The sequence below is a fragment of the Phyllobates terribilis genome, unplaced genomic scaffold, assembly GCF_046119375.1.
Source record: "Phyllobates terribilis strain yellow unplaced genomic scaffold, ASM4611937v1 Scaffold_5__5_contigs__length_657084704, whole genome shotgun sequence".
Lineage (NCBI taxonomy): Eukaryota > Metazoa > Chordata > Amphibia > Anura > Dendrobatidae > Phyllobates > Phyllobates terribilis.
The window spans coordinates 73,371,179-73,392,848 of NW_027362765.1; the positions used below are offsets into that span (position 1 = coordinate 73,371,179).

General features: G+C 44.9%; 1 protein-coding gene across 1 annotated transcript; it reads left to right on the top strand.

Annotated features, from left to right (window-relative positions):
* Positions 1-56: 56 nt before the first annotated feature.
* LOC141270880 (uncharacterized) lies at positions 57-6,690 on the top strand. Its single transcript, XM_073680976.1, has 4 exons — positions 57-143; positions 5,070-5,211; positions 5,309-5,456; positions 5,537-6,690. Exons 2-4 carry the CDS (start codon positions 5,163-5,165, stop codon positions 6,303-6,305), a joined length of 966 nt encoding a protein of 321 aa, XP_073537077.1. The 5' UTR covers positions 57-143; positions 5,070-5,162; the 3' UTR covers positions 6,306-6,690.
* The last annotated feature ends 14,980 nt before the right edge of the window (positions 6,691-21,670 follow it).

Below are 21,670 nucleotides of genomic sequence, written 5' to 3' on the forward strand. Positions count from 1 at the left end.
AAGGACCTCTGCTGACATCATGCCCATGTGACCATGTGAGGGGATGGGGCTGGGCCTTCCTCCTCCTCCTCCTTCTCCTCCTTCTCCTCCTCCAGTGCAGACCTCATACCAAGAAACAGCAATGTGTTGTGTGGCTGCTGCAGGTGAGATGAAATTATGACAAGACTGAGGTGCTGCACAATGGAGCGGCATTATTTTTATACATATGTGAGTGATCTGAGTGTTTTGGGGGCACAGATAAGTGGATGTTTCTACATGTGGGCTGAATGTTGAAGGGCTGCACAGGGAAGGAGCTGCTGCTACTTGTATGGGGCTGCTGAACTTGGAAAGGGGTGATTTTGCATGTGTGAGTCTGCTTGCTGGGGGGCTTTCCAGCAAAGGGGTTGATGTTACGTGTATAGGGAAATATGATGTTACCTGTGTGGGGTTTCGGGGGGAAGAGTGTGATGTTACCCGTGTGGGGCTGCGGGGGGAAGACTGTGATGTTACCCTTGTGGGGCTGCGGGGGGAAGAGTGTGATGTTACCCGTGTGGGGCTGCGGGGGGAAGAGTGTGATGTTACCCGTGTAGGGCTGCGGGGGGAAGAGTGTGATGTTACCCGTGTAGGGCTGCGGGGGGAAGAGTGTGATGTTACCCGTGTGGGGCTGCGGGGGGAAGAGTGTGATGTTACCCGTGTGGGGCTGTGGGGGGAAGAGTGTGATGTTACCCGTGTGGGGCTGCGGGGGGAAGAGTGTGATGTTACCCGTGTAGGGCTGCGGGGGGAAGAGTGTGATGTTACCCATGTGGGGCTGCGGGGGGAAGAGTGTGATGTTACCCGTGTGGGTCTGCGGGGGGAAGAGTGTGATGTTACCCGTGTAGGGCTGCGGGGGGAAGAGTGTGATGTTACGCGGGGGGAAGAGTGTGATGTTACCCGTGTGGGGCTGCGGGGGGAAGAGTGTGATGTTACCCGTGTGGGGCTGCGGGGGGAAGAGTGTGATGTTACCCGTGTGGGGCTGCGGGGGGAAGAGTGTGATGTTACCCGTGTGGGGCTGCGGTGGGAAGAGTGTGATGTTACCCGTGTGGGGCTGCGGTGGGAAGAGTGTGATGTTACCCGTGTGGGGCTGCGGGGGGAAGAGTGTGATGTTACCCGTGTAGGGCTGCGGGGGGAAGAGTGTGATGTTACGCGGGGGGAAGAGAGTGATGTTACCAGTGTGGGGCTGCGGGGGGAAGAGTGTGATGTTACCCGTGTGGGGCTGCGGGGGGAAGAGTGTGATGTTACCCGTGTGGGGCTGCGGGGGGAAGAGTGTGATGTTACCCGTGTGGGGCTGCGGGGGGAAGAGTGTGATGTTACCCGTGTGGGGCTGCGTGTTGAGGGACTGCGTTGGGAAGTAGGTGGTGTTGCTTGCGTTGGGGAGGGAGGGTATGATGTTACGTGTGTGGGGCTGCAGGTAGGGGGCTGATGTTAAATGTGTGGGGAAGGGTGATGTTATGCACATGGGGCTATGTGGAAAAAGGAGAGATGTGATTTGCATTAGGCTGCGTGCCCAGAGAGGGGGTGGCTGCATGGGAAAGGAGGTGATGTCACTCGCGTGGGGCTGTGAGGGTAAGGGTGTGATGTTACTCGTGTTGGTTTGCTTGTTGTAGAGCTGCATAGGTATGGGGTGATGTTACTCATGGGCTGGGGGCTGCGTGGAGAAGGAGGTGGTGATGTTACTTGTGTGGGGAAGCAGGGGTGATATTACTCTCACGGGGCTGCGTGTTGGGCGACTGTGTGGGGAAGGAGGGGGTCATGTTACTTGTGTGGGGAAAGATGGGGTAATATTCGCATGGAGAAAGGGGAGGTGATGTTACTGTGGGGGGTTGCGAGCTGGGGGTCTTCGTGGGCAGTGTGTGATGTTACCCGCGTAGGGCTGCATGCTGGGGAGTTACGTGGGAAAGCAGTGATGTTAGTTGCGTGGGTCTGTGTGCTGGGGGTCTGCGTGGGGTAGGGAATGATATTACTTGTTCACAGCTATGTGGGAAGGGGAGTGTTGTTACTCGCTTGGGTTTGCTACTACTTATCTAAGGCTGTGTGCCCACGTAGCGTTTTACAAGCGTTTATGCTGCGGAATTTCCGCAGCATAAACGCTCCAAAAACGCTTGGTAATCCGCCCCCCATGGTCCTCAATGAGAAGCCGCACTGTCAATGCCCACGCTGCGGTTTTTTCCGCTGCGTTTATGCTCCGCGGAAAAATCCGCAGCATGTCATTTAATTTTGCGGAAGTGCGGCGTAATCACCGCCATTGACTTGCATTGGGCCGCTTCAAATCCGCAAATATGTAAAAATAATTGCGGAAGTGAAGCGCATTTGCTGCGGTCTTGTACCTCAAAACCGCAGCAAATAGGAAGTGACGTTACAATTGGGCGTTCCATCCATCCATCCCATGAGCATCCCATAATCCAGGAAGACGAGAATCCCATAATATTCCCGTCTCTCAGGATCATGACTGCTAACGTGGGATGGTACAAGCGGATGAATGTCAACGTGGGATTCATGATTAGTGTGGTAAGTGTCTGTATGTGTCTGTGTGGTGTGTATGTGGTCTGTATGTGTCTGTGTGGTGTGTATGTGGGGTCTGTGTGGGGTATGTGTGCGCGGGTGTCAGCAGGCAGACATAGGCCGATGTGACACTACTACTCCCATCGGCCTATGTCTGTCCCCCGTCCACTCATGCCAGCAGGATCAGCTCGATGGGAGCAGTAGTTCCCATCAGACTGATCCTGCTGTAAAATGTGCCCCAAAATTAAATTTAATAGCCCCCATATGTGCCTCCATATATTATTGACCCTATCCCCCCCCCCCCTATTTTTTTTTTTTTTGGGGGGGGTGCTATCATTATTAAAGTTTTTTGTTTATTGGCCCCAATAATATGTAATCTACTGCCCCCTTTTTTTTCATTGGTGGCCAGTGGTTACCTAAAAAAAAGTTTATACATTACCTGTCCCCGCCGATCGCCACCTAAAATAAAGTAAAAAATAAAAAACTACACCTATACTCACCTAGACACCTAATTCCCCGAAGCCATCGATCTCCGGTAATAAAATATAAAATAATAAACCACAACCTTATCCTTACCCCTCCATAGTAGTCCACGAGTGTCCCACGAAGATCTCCAGTTCAGAGCAGCCACATAGAATGCGACCGCTCTGAACCGCTGCCGCCGCTAGAATGAACGGGTTTGCCGGAGTTCAGGCAGCGCTGCTCCGGTGATCTGCTTTACGGCCCCGCTGTATCGTGAGAAATTCCCACAGTACAACAGGGCTGTAAAGGAGGTCACCGGAGCAGCGCTGACTGAATGCACTCCGGTGACCTCAGTCAGGGGCTCATGCTGCTGGGAGCGGACGTGTTCCCGGCAGTGTGAGCTTACAGCAGCCATGACAGCTGTCACATCTCCAGATGTGACAGCTGTGCATGGCAGATCAGCGCAGGAACGTGGACAGGTAACTATTTTTTTTTTTTAGTAAAATTAGAATTAAATAAAATTGTGCTTTATTTCAAATAAATTATTTTTTTCTGGGTGTTTGTCTTTTTTATTTTTAACACTTTGTCGGTTAGTAATGGGGGTGTCTTATAGACGCCCATCATTACTAACCTGGGCTTCATGTCAGCTGGCGCTGACATGAACCCCACCACTATTACCCCCTGCCACCGCACCAGGGCAGCGTGGAAGAGCGAGGCTAAGTGCCAGATTTGGCGCACAAATATGATGCGCCAAATCTGGGGCAGCTGAGGGCTGATATTATAGCCTGGGAGGGGGCCTATAACCATGGCCCCTTTCTAGGCTATTAATATCAGGTCGCAGCTGTCCGCCTAGCCTTTGCTGGCTACAATTTATAGGGGGACCCCATGTCATTTTTTTGGGGGGGGGTCTTCTTATATAGTAGCCAGAAAAGGCAAAGCGGCTAGCCTTTGCTGGCTACAATTTATAGGGGGACCCCATGTCATTTTTTTGGGGGGGTCTTCCTATATAGTAGCCAGAAAAGGCAAAGCGGCTAGCCTTTGCTGCCTACAATTTATAGGGGGACCCCATGTCACTTTTTTTGGGGGGGGTCTTCCTATATAGTAGCCAGAAAAGGCAAAGCGGCTAGCCTTTGCTGGCTACAATTTATAGGGGGACCCCATGTCACTTTTTTTGGGGGGGGTCTTCCTATATAGTAGCCAGAAAAGGCAAAGTGGCTAGCCTTTGCTGCCTACAATTTATAGGGGGACCCCATGTCACTTTTTTTGGGGGGGGTCTTCCTATATAGTAGCCAGAAAAGGCAAAGCGGCTAGCCTTTGCTGGCTACAATTTATAGAGGGACCCCATGTCACTTTTTTTTGGGGGGGGTGCTTCCTATATAGTAGCCAGTAAAGGCAAAGTGGCTAGCCTTTGCTGGCTACAATTTATAGGGGGACCCCATGTCACTTTTTTGGGGGGGGTCTTCCTATATAGTAGCCAGAAAAGGCAAAGTGGCTAGCCTTTGCTGGCTACAATTTATAGAGGGACCCCATGTCACTTTTTGGGGGGGGGGGGCTTCCTATATAGTAGCCAGTAAAGGCTAAGCTAACTGCTGCGGCCTGGTATTAATAGCAAAGGAAGGGTCCATGGTTATTGGCTACTTCACAGACTATAACATCAGCCAACAACCGTCTGCTTTCCCTTTGCTAGTTATTAAAACTATGCGTGAGCCCACTTATTTTTTTTGGTTAAAAGATTTTATTAAAGTGAAAGATTATTGTACAGTGTATGTAGGTTCATTCACTGAAAGCTCCTGCATACGCTGTAAGGTTGATTTCTCACGTCCACATATCCACGTTAGTACAGATAAGTGTGACCGAGCATGCTTTGCAATGGGTCTGTGTGTGGGTCTCTGCTGTGTGTGGAAAATGGCATCAACACTCGTCCCGGAGATTGACGTGTGAAAGAACCGTACAATATAGGTGAGGGGTTAGTGTTGGTGTGTGTGCGTACATATCTCCATATGTTTATATAATTATTTTTTTGGGGTTAATCTTTTATTCCTCCATTTTGTTTTTAAAATAATATTCACACACGTTATTATTCACTGTAGATTGAAAAATATCCCGAAATATGGGACCGAGCTAGTCCTGACTACAAAGACAAGCAGAAGAAAAAAGACGCCTGGGCCTCTGTGTTGAGCCAAATGTATCCCCAGTGGGTGAATGTGGAACGTGATGCCCAAGAGGAAATTAGTAAGTTTTGATTTTTACATTTATTTTTATATCTATTTATAATTGCACTTTTTGGTGTTAAAGCAGTTCATAAATTGTTTTGGTTTTGTCATTGCAGTGTATGATATTAAAAATCGGTGGAGATCGGTCACCGACCGGCTGGTGAAGTATCACCAGTCGGTGCAAAGTGGCTCATCACCAAAAAAAAGAAAATTTCCTTTTGCGGACGAGCTGGCCTTCATACTAACCAGTAGGAGTTTGCGGAGGTAAATTCCCAAAACATATTAATTGAAATGTTTCCAAAAATGTTGTATTTACATTGGGATTTACCTTTTATTATATACAGAACTGAAGGAAACATCAGGGCCCCAACAGCAGAAGAGGACACAAACACAGAGCAAGCAGAGGAGGAATCCGAGGACTTTTTCCAGCTTTCCTCACCGGATCCATCTGCTTTGGCATCTTCAGCATCTGGTTGTCCCTCACATTCTTTGTCCAATCCAGCGGACATCGGGACGGGTTTGGTGACTGATTCTCCTGCTCCTGCTCCAAGTGACGCTGGAAGCTCTGCTGGTGATGTGTTGAGGCCCACTGGGAGGGGGTCTGGTTCTGCTCATCTCGTGGCATCGAGAAGGGCGGGCAAAAAAAAAGTCAAAAGCCACGGGGGTGGGACTATTGTGCTTGAAGCACTCACAAATCGAACCCTCAGCCTTGTGGAAAGGGCATCCCAGGAAGATGCCATCGATAAATTTTGCTCAGCCCAAGCTGCCCGCATCAGATCTCTGCCACGAGATAGGCAGAACATGTACATGACTGCAGCAGGCGCTATGGTCATGGCAATTGAAGAGGCAGCAGTTATGCCCTCGCCCCCAGCCGTAGTATGCGGAATATTTAATTGTTTCAAACCCAGTGTGCCTCCACCACGACCAGCAGCTGCAACCCAGCGTTTTGGGCAGGTTGCTGCAGCATACCGTCCAGAAGATATGCAACCAAGTTATGGTCGCCAAATGGCTCATGGTGCATCATCATTTGTCAGAGGACCATCCCCCAACTCTACTTTTTCTCAAGAAATGTTTCCTGGGTACAGCTTTGAAGAAGACCTTCAAAACATGTAGTTAAATAATTTTACCCCTCCCTGTCAGCATTTTTGGACCCTAGCAAATACAGACAGCACCTGTAGGTCGATAGATACACAATGTTTTAGAGAATCAGACAATTAACAAAGACCTTTTCTTATGGTCACCTATACCAGGCTTCAGGCGTAGGGGACTGTAAGAAAAGGTGTTTCTTTTTATATAATTAAACAACCTACAGGTGCTGCCCGTATTTTAGGGCCCAAAACTGATTACAGGACAGGTGTGCTGTACACAGTGTGTAATTTCTTCCCAAGTTATGGGCAATGTTTGTCCGATTAAATTTTCTAGAAGTTTGTTGTTTTTTGTTTTTACAAAGTTTTTTACAGTTATTCTATATTACGTATTAAAAAAATTATTTAAACTATCTGTTAATTTTTCTTTTCAAGTGTATATGTGGTTGGATTGGGTTGTAATGAAAAAGTGTTCCCCTGATCTGCGCTCACCATAGCGCAGGTCAGAGGAACTCTACATTTTTGAAATTTGTTCAAACTAATCTACGTATGTGGTCGGCTGTATACAGTCGTTTTTAAATTAGAAATATACTTTGATATTTTGGACCACAACTATTTTGTGGATGAATACTACTCTCAACACTGTTATTTGCTAGTTCTGTTCTTAGCGCAAGCAAATAACAATGGTGAGGGTTGACTTTAGCAGACAGTACTTGTGAAGAGCGCTCTAGGTAGTAATGCCAATTTACAGGCTCTGGTCTTGGGGGTTGTTCACTTTTGCGTTGACATATTGTCGGAAAACAAAACGTAGAAGGTTGCAATTCAAGAAATATTTTAGACAAATTTAAGTTTAACCAAAATTTATTTTTTTTAGAAACATTTTTTTTTACATTTTTATTTAAAAAAAAAGGAGGAAGTTCTTCTTTTATTGTTCATCAGATCTTCTCTGCTGGTCAGGCTGCTCAACACCAGCACAGGAGTATTGCCAGTGCACGGCACCTTCAGGACTCATGAAGTAGTCAGCGAAGGTTTCTCGCACCCTGGCACCAGAGTTGGATGGCCTTCCCTGACCGGAGTTGACAACTGGAATTAATTCAGATAGCTGTGACTCCTCATCTTGCTCGGTGCTGTACTCACGAGCATAGTTGTGGAGTACACAGCATGCCTTAATTACAGTGTCAACGGTCTCCGTATCCAACTGGATGGCAGTGTGAAAGATCCTCCACTGACTACACATGATTCCGAAGGTGCATTCCACATATCTGCGTGCACTACTCAGCCGATAATTGAAAATCCTCCGCCGGGCATTCAGTGCCCTTCGTGGGTATGGGCGCAGCAGGTTGGTCTGTAAGGGAAATGCCTCATCCGATACCATCACAAAAGGAACTGGATGTGTGGAACCCGGCAAAGGTCTTGGGGCTGGGAGCGTTACGCCATCTTGAAGAATTTGCAGCCCAATCTGTGATGATCTAAACACCCGAGAGTCCCCAGTACTGCCATAAGCACCAACGTCAATGGCAACAAATTTGAAATGTGCATCAGCCACCGCCATCAGGACCACAGAAAAATATTTCTTATAATTAAAGAAGCGTGATCCTGATCGTGGTGGCTGCTGAACTCTCACATGTTTGCCATCGACAGCACCAATGCAGTTTGGGAAATTGGCCACAGTTTGAAAGCCTGCTGCGACCTGCAGCCAAGTCTCCTCGGTTGGAGAAGGCATCACGATGGGCTGCAACTTCTGCCAGATGACGGTACATGTGCACCTCACAATTCTGGAAATGGTGGATTTACCAACCCTAAATTGGAGGTGCAGTGATGTATAGCTCTCTCCTGTGGCCAAAAACCTGAAAAGGAAAAATAGATAATTAGAAAAGCCATAAAAAGAAATACAAGCCAACAGTAATTATCCATTATTGATTCATCTTTTAAAAAATTAAAGGTCTTTATTACCAAAAAACTATTCCAACAATGGGCGTGTTTTTTTTTTGGGGGGGGGGCTCCACATTTTCAATCTTTTTTGGTCATCTTTTGTTTTCTCTTGAGTTCACACATATCAATTTATAATGTGTTTTGACTTTGTGTCTGTGTTTGCCTACGATATTTGCTCTAGAGTTTACACATGAGTGACCTTTTCAATCTGATCTCTGTGCATGGTGATCTCATGGTCAAGCCAAAAATATGTACACAACGACAGACACAGTGGAGCCATCACCACAGGGTAACAAAACCAGGTACACCAGCCATCACCGCAGGGTGGCGAACAAAACCAGGAACATATAAATCAACATTCAACTTACCGCAAGGTGATGAGCAGCCTTTCCTCAGCAGAGATGGCCCTTCGCATTACAGTGTCTTGGAAGTCCAGGTCAGGAGACATAAGGCTCAGCAGCCGATCAAATGCAATAATGTTCAGACGGCAGAACTGTTTACTATAGTTTTCCTGAAAAATTTAAACAGAGAAAAAAAAATTATTAAAAGATAATTTTGTAACATAGTATACAAACAAAACCTTAAAAAAACAGCATAGACGGGTGACATTATACTTTCTTCACATATATCTTACCTCCTTAAATCCTGGTAGAGAACATTAAAGTGGCCCTTGTCCGTCCGCTCCTGCAAGATAGGGTGCACCCAAATTTTTTTTGGTTGTCTTCTCCTCCTTAAACGCTCCTATAGAACAATAATAGGTTAGTACACACACTACATAAAAATAATGTACCCCAAAAAAACTTAGTTTATATTACCTGCTCAACGTTGTAGTGCAGGAGATTTAAGCAAGTCATTAGCAGAAGGTTTAGGCATGGTCTGCTGACCCGCAGGGGCTGCAATTCGTGTGGCATCCTGTCTTTTGCAAAAAACAAAATGGTGAAGAGGGGTTGAACTAGGAAATGACATCAGGATTTCCCTCTTTTTTTTTTTTTTTTTTCAATAACTTTATTTGTGCTCAAAAACGCATGAAATAAGCTTACAAAAACGCATGTAAAATCCGCATACAAAAACGTGTCAAAAACGCATCAAAAACGCGACCAAAAAACGCACGCGATTTTCTGGCAAGGGACATGCAGAAATGTTGCAGAAATTTTCTGCTTCATTTCTGCATCGTGGGCACATAGCCTTAGGCTGTGTGCCCACGTAGCGTTTTTCAAGCGTATATGCTGCGGAATTTCCGCAGCGTAAACGCTTGAAAAACGCATGTATATCCGCACCCCATGGTCCCCAATGGCATTCCGCAATGTCAATGCCCATGCTGCGGATTTTTCCGCAGCGTATATGCTGCGGTCAAAAATCCGCAGCATGTTCATTAATTTTGCGGAGGCGCAGCGGAATCAATGTGCGGATGGTACCCAAGTCTGGATGAAAGGAGACTCTCATCCAGACCTGGGTACCAAAGAACCTGTAAAAAAAAGAATAAAATAAAGTTTATACTTATCTTCTGATGTTTTCCCTCCGTCGCGCTGTTGTCTGAAGGACCTGCCACGTCATTGAGTCATGTGACCCACCACATGACACAATGACGTCACCGCAGGTCCTGCACACAACAGCGTGAGCCGCTAAAGCCTCCGGACGGGGCAGAGAATGCATCAGAAGGTGAGTATAAAGTTTATTTTTTTATTTTTTACCATTCTGAACAAGTTGTCAAGCACTTTTCCAAGTGATGCTTGGAGAAGTGCTTGATAACCCGCATGCGGAAATGCATGCAAAGACGCCTCACAAACGCTTCTACCTGGCGGGAAAACCACATGTAATATCCGCATGCGATTTTCCCGCCAGGGAGAAGCGTAAAAAATATGCTTCAGGTCCGCAACGTGGGCACATAGCCTAAGTGAGATTTCTGATTTTCCATGATTTCTCATTAGACTAGGGTCTTATAGGGACTATTAAGGAGAGCCGCCATGGAGCGGGGGCGCCATTTGCATCCAAGTGGGTGCCAACCTCCACTGTCAGGTAGGGACAAGGTCAGTGGTCATTTTAGGGTGACTGCCCCTACTCTCGCACTACCAGATTTTTTTCATCTTTTATATTAGACATGGTCATATTTTTTGAGGTAATTGTGTTTTTTTGTGTTTTTTGCTATTTTTTAATGGATACTAATAAACAGTGATTTGATGTGTATGATCTGTGAATATAGTGCTAATTACATACACTTTTTCTATTGACCAAATGGTGATTTATACTTGTGTGGAGCTGCATGGGGAAGGGTTAGGATTACTTACATGGCACTGGGGGGCGCACAGAAAAGGGGATGATGTTACTCACATGGGGTTGCATGCTGAGGGTCGGTATTGGGAAGGGGGTGATGTTACACGTACGGGTCTGCATTCTCGCAGTCTGCATGCGGAAAGGGGTGATGTTACTCATATGAGTCCGCATGCTGGGAGGCTGCATGGCAAAGGGGATGATGTTACTCACATGGGTCTGCCTGGGAAGGGTTGATGTTACTTGCATGGGGCTGAATGCTGGGGGGGCTGCATGGGGTAGAGGGTAATGTTACTCTCTTGGGGCTAGGGAAGCGTTAGGATTACTTGCATGGCAATTTTATGCTGGGGGGTGCACAGAAAAGAAAGGGGATGATGTTATTCCCATGGGGTTGCATGCTGAGGGTGATGGGGGTGGGGTGATGTTATTAACGTGGGGCTGATTGGGCAGGGGGTGATTTAAGCATGTGGATCCGCCTGCTGGGGGGCTGCCTGGGAAGGGGGTAATATTACTTGCGTGGGGCTGTGTGGGAAGGGGATAATGTTACTCGCACGGGGCTGCGTGGTTAGGGGCTGATGTTACACTTAGGGGAATGCCTGGGGAAACAGTTGATGTTATGCACAAGGGGCTCTGTGTTGGGGGACTGATGTTACTCGCATGGGGCAGTGTGGGTGAGGAGGTGTGATGTTACGTGGAGCTGCATGCTGGGGGGCCCGCATGAGGAAGGGTTATGATTACTTGCGTGAGGCTGTATTCTAGGGGGTGCATGGGAGAGGGGATGATACTCGAGTGATGCTGCATTAGTAAGGGGTGATGTTACTCCCATGGAGCTGAGTGCTGGGGGCTCCATGGGTAGCTGGTGATGCTGCTCGTGTGGGGCTGCCTGTTGGAGGTTGCATGGGAAGAGGGTGATGTTACTCCTGGGGAAGCAGTTGATGTTATGCGCAAGACGCTCCGTGCTGGGGGGAGAGGAGCTGGGTGGTAAAGGGGGTGATGTTACTCACACTGGACAAAGTGGGAAAGAGGGTTATGTTGCGTGCATGTGGGTGTGTGCTGGGGGGCTGATGTTAGATGAGTAGGGAAGTGGGGGATGTTACATACGTGGGGAAGGGGTTGATGCTACTTACCTGGCGCTGCGCAGGGAAGTGTGTGATGTCACTTGAGTTGGGCTGTATTCTGCGTTTGGAGAAGGGGGTGATGTAGGGGATCTGATGGGAGGGATTGATATTGATTGACATCATCGATATTAAGTGACATCCTCACTGCCTCTTTTCTCCTGTCCTGGCACTCTTCTTTTCCTCAGAAAAGCATCCAAAAGATTCAGGTTCCTTCTTATCACTATTGCCAATGGGGACACAGCATTGTTAAACAGCTCCTGCACCCTTACTAGTTAGCAATAGGCACCCTCCTGGGCCAAATTTTTTCCAAACACCATGTCATCTTGCTGAGAGCCCCACAGGTTGTTGGGGAAACAATCTACAGCAAAGTCCTCACCAGTAGAACCACTCTAGAGCAGGTTCAAAGAGCGACCAAGGTAAGTTATTAAACTCGGGGTTATTCAGTTAGAATTAGATGCGATCTTACTACAATGTACAAACATATGAAGGGACAGTGCAGAGCTGTTTGTAATGGTCAGGGATCAAGTATATAAATTATATGCATGTAGTTACATACCCACTGGTTGCCCTGCTCTTGAAACATGTAACGGCTCTTGTAACCCGTTGGATCTCTGTGTGTTCTGGAACTTACTTTTCTCAATACTGTAGGACTCAGGGGATACAGAGCTTCGTTCTGAATTTCCATAGACTTGCATTAAGAAGATTTTTTTAAAAGTGACCTCTACGTCACACAGCAACCACCATAGCTCCCAACCATCCCAGATACATCAGGGCTTTGTCCTGGCTTCTAATACTACTCACCTCTCTCCAGGGGAGGGCTGGGCAGAGGGGCAAATGCCCCCGAACCGGTCGCTCAGCAGCTGCTGGGCGGCATTGTACCTTTTAGTGTTGCTGCCTGGCCACATCAGTGGCTGATTGAAGGAGAATCCCGGCTGTCTCTCTGCAGTCCACGTCCTGTGCGGAGTTGAACTGCTGGCTCCACCTCCCTATTCCTGTGCTATGTTTCAAGCCTTCCCTCCTGCTGCTCCTGGATGGCAAATTAATGGTAAGATGGATATGTAGTGACAATTGGTGACAGCTGCCTTTCAGGGTATGTACGGTGCACTGTGGTGGGCTGGATGGAGGGCTAATATTATGAGGGTCTGCAGAAATGTATTTTATGGGGGAAGATCTGCAGCAATGTATATTGTGGGGGGCCTGTAGCAATGTATCTCATGATGGGCTGGGGGGGTCTGCAGCAATGTGTATTATGAGGGTTGCTGGGGAATTGTTGCTATGTACATTATGAGAGTCTGGGGGTCTGCTGCGATGCATAATATGTGAGACTGGTGGTCTGCTACCATATCAGTGTATACTGTGTGTGGGAGCAGTAGTGTAGCTACCCGGGGGACAGAGGGAGCAATTGCCCTGGGCCCTGTGCTCAGAGGGGCCCACTCACAGCTACACTACCCTTTTGTATCTGTGTGCATAGCGTGCCAATACAATTAAACTCTGTGGCAGAGCAGGGAGACATGATCTCCCTGCACTACCGCTCTTAGCCACGGCAGGATGATGTAATGGCCAAGGGACCAGCACATGCACAGGAAGGTCAGAACACCTTGGACATTGCATAATCCTGCCATGGCTGAGCGGTAGTGCAGGGACATCAACGCGTGGTTTAGGTGAGTATATGATGTTTTTTATTTTACTTAAAACTTTTGGTGTGAGTTCGGGGGCATCATAGTGTGGCAGACCCTCATACAGTTGGGAGGTGGCCTCTCATACATTTTAGGGGCTACTGTCGAGGCCCCTCAAAGTGTGGAGGCCATAATACAGCATGGGAGCGAATGTGGGTGCCCTCATACAGTATGGGATCTAATGTGGAGGCCAATATACAGTTTGGGGACTAAAGTGGAGGCCACATAGTGTGGGGGCCCTCATACCGTATGGGAGCTACTGTGAGGACCATCATAAAATGTGGGGACTACAGAGAGGGCCATTGTACAATTTGGTGGCCATTATAAAGTGTGGGGACTACTTTGGGGGCATTATACTCTTTTGGGGGAGCAGTGAGGACATCATACTAACTAAGTATATGGGAGCTGTGGGCCCATCAAATGACCATCAAAGATGCACATGCGTAATTATTACATGCTAGGGGCAAAATGTGGACACAGCTTTCTAGGACACTTGCACAGGGCATTAATATTTCCTAGAGGACAATTTTACCATATAGAGGGCATTATTACTATGTAAGGGGCACTGTCATGTTGATTGACAGCTGAGTCATTCCATGTCAAGTGGACCAGTGGTCCCCACTCGACCTCCAGTTAGGGCCAGTTCTCAAATACATTGGGCACTGTTGACCTTTCACTGGAGGTTCCATCAATCCTGCGGCTTCAGGTAAGAGGATTTTGCAAACTTTGGCACATAGCCATTAGAGTTCTATACTGGCTATGATGCTGAAATTTGGCATACTAGCTCAACTTTTGCTGCTAAACACGATAAAATTATTACCGGCTATGACAAAACAATATTTTGGCCGCAATTTTGTGTCAAAGTAGCTTGTAAAACACGTCGCATAAAATTTATGCCAAACTTTGCCCATATATAACTCAAGACCAAAAACCAATAGTAACTGGTGCTTTGCCCTGTACACCAAACATCTACATGACTTTGCATTGCTGCAATATCACGGTCAAATCATATGTATTTGTGGAAATATTCACACCCACATATGATGAAAAACTTAAAAAAAAACGAATTTTACCTATTTTTAGGTCAAATTTCTCAAAAAGGGTACCCCTAAAATATATTAATTCTGATATCATTAGAAAGAGCACATTTTTCTCTACAAGGATCATTGTTTTTTTTTGGAGTCTCTCAGTTTAAGAAAAGAAAAATGCCACTGAACATGGTGTTATTTATTAATAAGCAATGAATGGTAACTGCACTATTCAAACCCTTGCGTTGGTCCATGGTGGTTATACCACAACCAATTCCCTAATAATTGGTATTATAATCCTATTAAGAATTGTAATAATGCTGTCTTTCGAGAATTGGCAGCCCCATCGCCTAGGAGCCATGGTCGATAGCCGTGCAAGGCCAGCCGCGGGCATTCTCTTTATCGGTTCCGAAGCCTGAGGGTGGGTGTCTTTGCCTAGGATCCCAAGCCTAATATTGGGTATCTTTTGTTGGTTCCCAAGCCATAATGTTCAGTCTAAGTGGTCTGGAATTGTTGCTGAATTTGCAACATAATCGGTTCAGAGAAGCTGTATTGTCGGCCCATTGCTGTTGCAGCTGGTGCTGGAATTATTGCAATGATTGACTGCTCGGGAATCCAGCATGTATCATTTCTCACAGGCCAGTGAAAGAAGCTAGCTGGTCCATGAGGATGCATAAAATTTATTAATGCATCATGGTCGTCGACTGAAATTTCAGAAATATTTCCAATCCACCAGTTCCTATAGTAAATGCAGGCAATGTATTGCCCTGGCTGGAGGTATGCAATTGGCACAAAAGGCATTTCTGATCTGACAGATCTATCTACATGGGCAATGAAAGATGATGGGTCATTTGACACCCTTGAAATGCGAATCTTTTTGTCATCAATTGGCACAAACTGGTGATTTTCTCTTGTTCCAGCAATTGTATGTCCATCTTTGAACCTTTCCTCTTGAACTACCCGTATTTCGTCAATTTTTTCTTTTGGAACAAAAAAAAATTTGATTCCATGCAGTTGCTCGTTGCAAAAGTTGAATAAATTCACCGGGGTCAGTATTTGGTTTTCAGTTGGACGTTGAAGACTGGCACGAGCTGCCAACCTCTTTGCTGTCCCTCCAATCCCATCACAGGGCGACTTTCCATGACTGGTACCAAAAAAATTCCATTCAGCGCTGATATTGAAATCAGCATTGTGGTGGCACAAGTTGAGAAAATTTTTGAAATTTTTGTACTGGGCTGCAGATCCATGCCGAATCCCATAGATGAGAGTCTTGAGATACTCCACAATTACTGTTAAGAAAGTGTGGACTGCAACTGTGTCATGTCGTGAGCAATCACTGATTATGCACAAGCTGATGTTCTGCGCAGCTTCACCATTTAACTCCTTGAAGTAAATTACAAATGGGTGTACTGTAGCTTGACTATTTTCCCAGTGGAAACCTTGAATGGCATCTTGAACAATAAATGAGTAATTTTCAGCAAAGTCCATAAGGATCACAAGCTCTCCAGGTCTCAGATTTTCCTTCAACGATTTCAAATAGCTACTTTGATGCTTGGCGATGTAGTGATGGCTACAAAGTTTAGAAATTTTCAAAACCAATTCTTCAATGAAATCTTCTATAGTCAGTTGTTTGGTATCAAGCGTGTCTCGATCAGTGTGAATCCATTGTTTGAACTCAATAATATCTTCAGGGTCACTGTTGACAAACACATTGACTAGAAATTCTTTTAAAACTTCAGGACCCGGGCATTTATCACAACGGCCAAGCATACAGTCCTTGGATTTAATTCCACAGACCATTTTGCATATGAGCTCTTTGTAGTCATCATTGATTGGGCATGCTGCAAGCATTAGTTTGACATTTTGGTGAATGGTACACACACAAACGGAATGTGTTCCAGCAGATCCAACAATTACGCACCACTTTGGCCGAAGCTCACAAAACTTGGAAAATCCAATTTCAGGGCCATTCCGATCCCGATAGGCAACAAACATTTCCCTCATATTGCTCAGTAATAGTCGCTTTTGCATCTGCTTTTTTTCTCCTGCTATTCACACTGATACATAGTCTTTTTTTACCAGGGCACATTCGACTGAATTCATCATCCTCAAAAAATGCCTGCACCTTTTTCTTCACTTCCTCAGAAACTTTCTTGCCACACTTGATTCTAGGTAAGGCTAAGATCCCATGTTCACATTTAAGTTTTCGAGCTTGTTTGACCATTCGTTCAGAGACACCGAATTCGTCTGATATAGCCTTAATGGACCAACTTTTAGGTGCCAATGTCAAGATTTGGACCTTTTCTGCCTGACTGGACACCTGCAGCTTTTGTTTCAAATCTGCCAAAAGGTGATTGTAATCCAGACACATTTTGCACTGTGCTGTTTTTGTTTGCTCAATGTCTTTCGGCGCAAGCCCTCCAATTGAAGCAATCTTGCTAGAAAATGCATTTTGTACCTGGCTTATCTTTCTCCTTGCATATCCAAGTGAATCCCGCTGGCTTACCCGTGGATATTTCAGAGGAGAGATGCCAATGGATGTTAAGCTTGAATTTAGACTTTCAGGAGAACATTCCATTCCATCTGGATCTGATTCAGAGGAAACTGGATCAGCTGTTTTTTTCCTGTTAGCAAATTCTTTTCGACATGATGCACACATCTTCTGGCCAGGCTTCACATCATTCTTTGTAAATTCGTTCAACTGGTCAGCTGCTAACAAATTGATAGCTCGCAAATTCTTTTTGGTGTTATGACCTTTCTTCCCAAAAGGATTGCAACACGATTTTTGCAAATGCTCATATTTGGTCAAGAATGAAGCTTCATGGTGTAAACAGATTTCTGAATGTTCGTCAAAATTTAGTCCCACTCGTCGACGCAGCAATTTCTGTTCATCCAATCCAAAGCTTGTAAACAATTTCAACTCATCCTTGCTATGGGTGAATGTCTTAAGGTGGCACTTCGAATTGTTCGCAAGGCTGATAGAGCACTGGGCCGATTCTTCATCAATTTCATTCTCCATCGCTAAAAAATAAATAATATATGCATTAAAATGTAACAATAGTCAATAACTTTTCATAAACAAAAAGGTTTATAGGTTTTTGATTATAATAGACATTGCTAGCAACAATACAACTCTGTAACATGTGATAAGAATCTGAAAATCAAACACAAAATCAATGCATTACGCGCATAAATAACACCATGTTCAGTGGCATTTTTCTTTTCTTAAACTGAGAGACTCGAAAAAAAAAAAAAACAATGATCCTTGTAGAGAAAAATGTGCTCTTTCTAATGATATCAGAATTAATATATTTTAGGGGTACCCTTTTTGAGAAATTTGACCTAAAAATAGGTAAAATTCGTTTTTTTTTAAGTTTTTCATCATATGTGGGTGTGAATATTTCCACAAATACATATGATTTGACCGTGATATTGCAGAAATGCAAAGTCATGTAGATGTTTGGTGTACAGGGCAAAGCACCAGTTACTATTGGTTTTTGGTCTTGAGTTATATATGGGCAAAGTTTGGCATAAATTTTATGCGACGTGTTTTACAAGCTACTTTGACACAAAATTGCGGCCGAAATATTGTTTGTCATAGCCGGTAATAATTTTATCGTGTTTAGCAGCAAAAGTTGAGCTAGTATGCCAAATTTCAGCATCATAGCCAGTATAGAACTCTAATGGCTATGTGCCAAAGTTTGCAAAATCCTCAGCTGAAGCCGCAGGCTTGGTGGAACCTCCAGTGAAAGGTCAACAGTGCCCAATGTATTTGAGATCTGGCCCTAAAAATTTACAGAACCTCTTTTCAAACATACATGTACATCCTTATAAATTTTCAACAAAATCGGAGAAGGTCGAGTGGGGACGATTTTTAAAACTGGTCCACTTGATGTGGAATGACCCAGCTGGCTCCCCGCTGCATAACTGTGAGAAGCCATCTGTCAATCAGCATGATGAAGACAGTCATGCCCCAACGACAGAGCAACCCGGAAGAAGAGTGGTCCATGACTGTTCTGAGCCAGCGCCAGGTAGAACAGGCAGTAGTTAAAACAATAATTGGTCCCGGAAAATACCTTTAACAGCATGTAGAGTTAATCGGAGAGTCCCAGCGTCAGTCTCCTCCCATGAAGCAATAGCTGTCCTTATTAAAAACGTCCGGTCACTCACTGAGCGCCGCTCTGGAGCGACACATTCTCCCCGGCAGCAGCGGTCGCATGGATTAAGGGGGGGGACACCTAGGAGAGGTGAGTAGATGGATTTTATTATTTTATTCTTATTTTTACAGGTGGGGACACTGCAGAAGCAGACACTACTACCCTCATCATAGTCCCTGCTGGTGCTGATCACAGCGCCGGCAGGGAACTATGATGAGGGCAGTGCTCAGCACAAGGCGCATGGGAACAGCGCTACCTGTAGCGCTGATTCCCAGGCACCTATCTGTGTCACACTGATGACACATGAATGTCATCCGTGTGTGTTCAGCGTGAGACAGTTTTGCGGACCGTGTATCCGCAAAAAAACGGACATGTCAGCCTGTAGAGCACATGGACACACTGTCCATGGAAATACACTGACATGTGTGCAGACCCATAGATTTGAAAGGGTCTGCGTGTGTCATTGTCTCCGGTACGTGTGGAAACTGTGACCTCGTTCCGGACACACTGATGTGTGAAAGAGCCCTGATAGTGATTTGTGGTGTGAGGATACGTGTGGTTAGAACAGTTTGAGTGTAAAATCATATTCACATGTTTGGGGCATATTTACTAAATCTGTAAAGACTCTTTCGTATCTGCTAAGTCCCCATTCGGATGTCCATGTTGCAGGTACTTGTTGTATCCTTTTTTTTCACAGCTACAGCACGTACTGCCTTATAGTCTTTGGTGATATCCACATGTTCGTCTTTTTTCACAGACATGTCCGTGCAAAACTCATGAAGACGTCTTTTTCTCTGGTATCACAGCTGAAAAGGGCTAATACAAGTGTATGGGTCCATGAAAAACACGTCCAGCACACGAATGGCAGCAGTATATCATTTGTTTGCTGTATGTGTTTAACATCGCAAAGGATAGAAGTAACTTCGTAATGTATCCATACGTGAAAAATTCTGATGACACTGATGGTAAAAAACGGACACAGACCGTACACTGATGACACACAGGCCGTACACTGATGACACCGGTACCATTTTTCAAGTACGTGTTTAAACACAGACATGTGAACGTGGCCTTAGGGAATTCCACTTTATTTTTTCTGTTTTTGGAACAGACAATTGGAATTAATGCCCAAACCGATCCTTTGTGTAACTGATAGAAATGGAAGCTTTGAGGTTCTCCACCCGTCTGTTCCTAAAATAGAAAAGACATTATAATCTCACTTTGGCCGAACATGTACACTTGAAAAAATACAGATGGAGTATTCAGAAGCACAGAGGAGCCATTGACTGTGATGGTCAGACATAGTACACCCATGCATATGTTAGACTCTCCTTACGCCAGGTATACTTTTAGTTATAAAAGTATAGTAAAAACATGATCTAAACTACTAAAAGACCCATATATCTGGAATAAAGACAGTTGGTCATAAGTGTTATTGGTGTGACTGATTCGTGCCATGTTTTCATTGCATCCCAAGTTTCTTACAGACAAGAATTTGCACTGTTTGTAAACTATAGGCTGTTTCAGATTGATTTGTTTTTGTGCTTTACAACAGTGGTAGATATATTTTTCTTATACTTGTGTGAGGTGAAAAAAAAAATCAGATTTTTTTTTTTCCTTTAAGGCTGCGTGCCCACTATGCGTTTTTGCCGCAGAATTTTCGCAGCGAAAACACTTGGTAATATGTGCCCCATGTTCCCCAATGATAATCCACATGTGCTGTGCACATGCTGCGGAAATTTCCGCTGCGGATTATCATTGCGGAAAAATCCGCAGCATGTCCATTAATTTTGCGGACACACAGCATAATTGCTGCCATTGACTTGCGTTGAAACGCATAATATCCGTGTCAGTACATTTGCACACACGGATATTACGCGATTCTATGTGCGGATGGTACCCGGGTTTGGAGAAGAGGAGACTCTCCTCCAGACTCGGGTACCATAGAACCTGTTAAAAAAAGAATTTAAAATAAATGAAGTCGGCGGTCGCGTGACCTGTCACATGACTCTGACGTCACCGCAGGTCCTTTCACACCACCGCGACCCACACAACAGACCAGACGGAGTGGAGAAAATACCGGGGGCCATCGGAAGGTTAGTATAATTTTTATTTTTTACCATTCTTAATCTTTTTTTTTAACTATTACTTGGTCACACTATATAAATCCATGCCGGTTGCATGGATTTATATAGTGTGACCAAGTTGTCAAACACTTTTCCGAGTGATGCTAAAATCGTTTGGAAAGCGCTTGATAACCCGCATGCAGAAGACCGCTTGACAAACGCTTCTACCTGTCAGGAAAAACGCATGTAAAATCCGCATGCGTTTTTCCTGCCAGGGAGAAGCGGAAAAAATATGCAGCATTTCTGCATCATGGCCACTTAGCCTAAAACTACTAAAAAAAAATAAAAAAGCAATTACAAAAATGTCATTTTCTCTTTATACTTGAGTCTTCCAAAGTCTCAAACCCACAGCCTTCAAAACTACAGGCAGGCGGTAATGCTACTGAGCCACAGGCTCTGTTGATATCACTGGGAGAATTTTGTATACTTGATCTGTATTGCAGATTACATAGAGATATATCTATACATAACAGTGTATTTTTACAGTGTGTCTGTAATCTAGAGGGAGAATAAAATACATTTTTTGTCTTCCTATAAACTACTAAAACAGAATGAAAAACAATTATAATAGTCAGTTTTATTTTGCTTTTTTAAAAAATAAAAAACATCACAAATCGGCAAAAAACACGGACATACTTGGTGTCCCTGTAAACATAGCGATCAGATTATTTATGTGGATTAGTATATTGCTTAAAAAATGGAGTAATTGATATTTTTTCTCTGTTATACCCATAAACAAATGTAATAAAAATGTAACACTGAGGCTGTATACACATGTAGAGTAAATGCTGTATTTTTTCTGCTGGTGTCCTCCTCACACAACGCAATAACAACCTTCTCTGGTCATGGTGTGAGGTATATGTTTCTTGTATGTGGTATTACTTGGTCACTATGTAGTAATATGTGGTCTGGTCATGGAGATACAAAAGCTGTGGGCAACCAAAAGTTGGGAGACAGTGGGTATCGCCTGGTACGGGGGCAGTGGAACTATTGGCCCCAGGATAGGATTTTGTGGACTAGGGGCATTTCATTGTGACCATCTACCCAGAATTGCAGTAAAAAGCATGAATGTACAGAATCAAAAATAG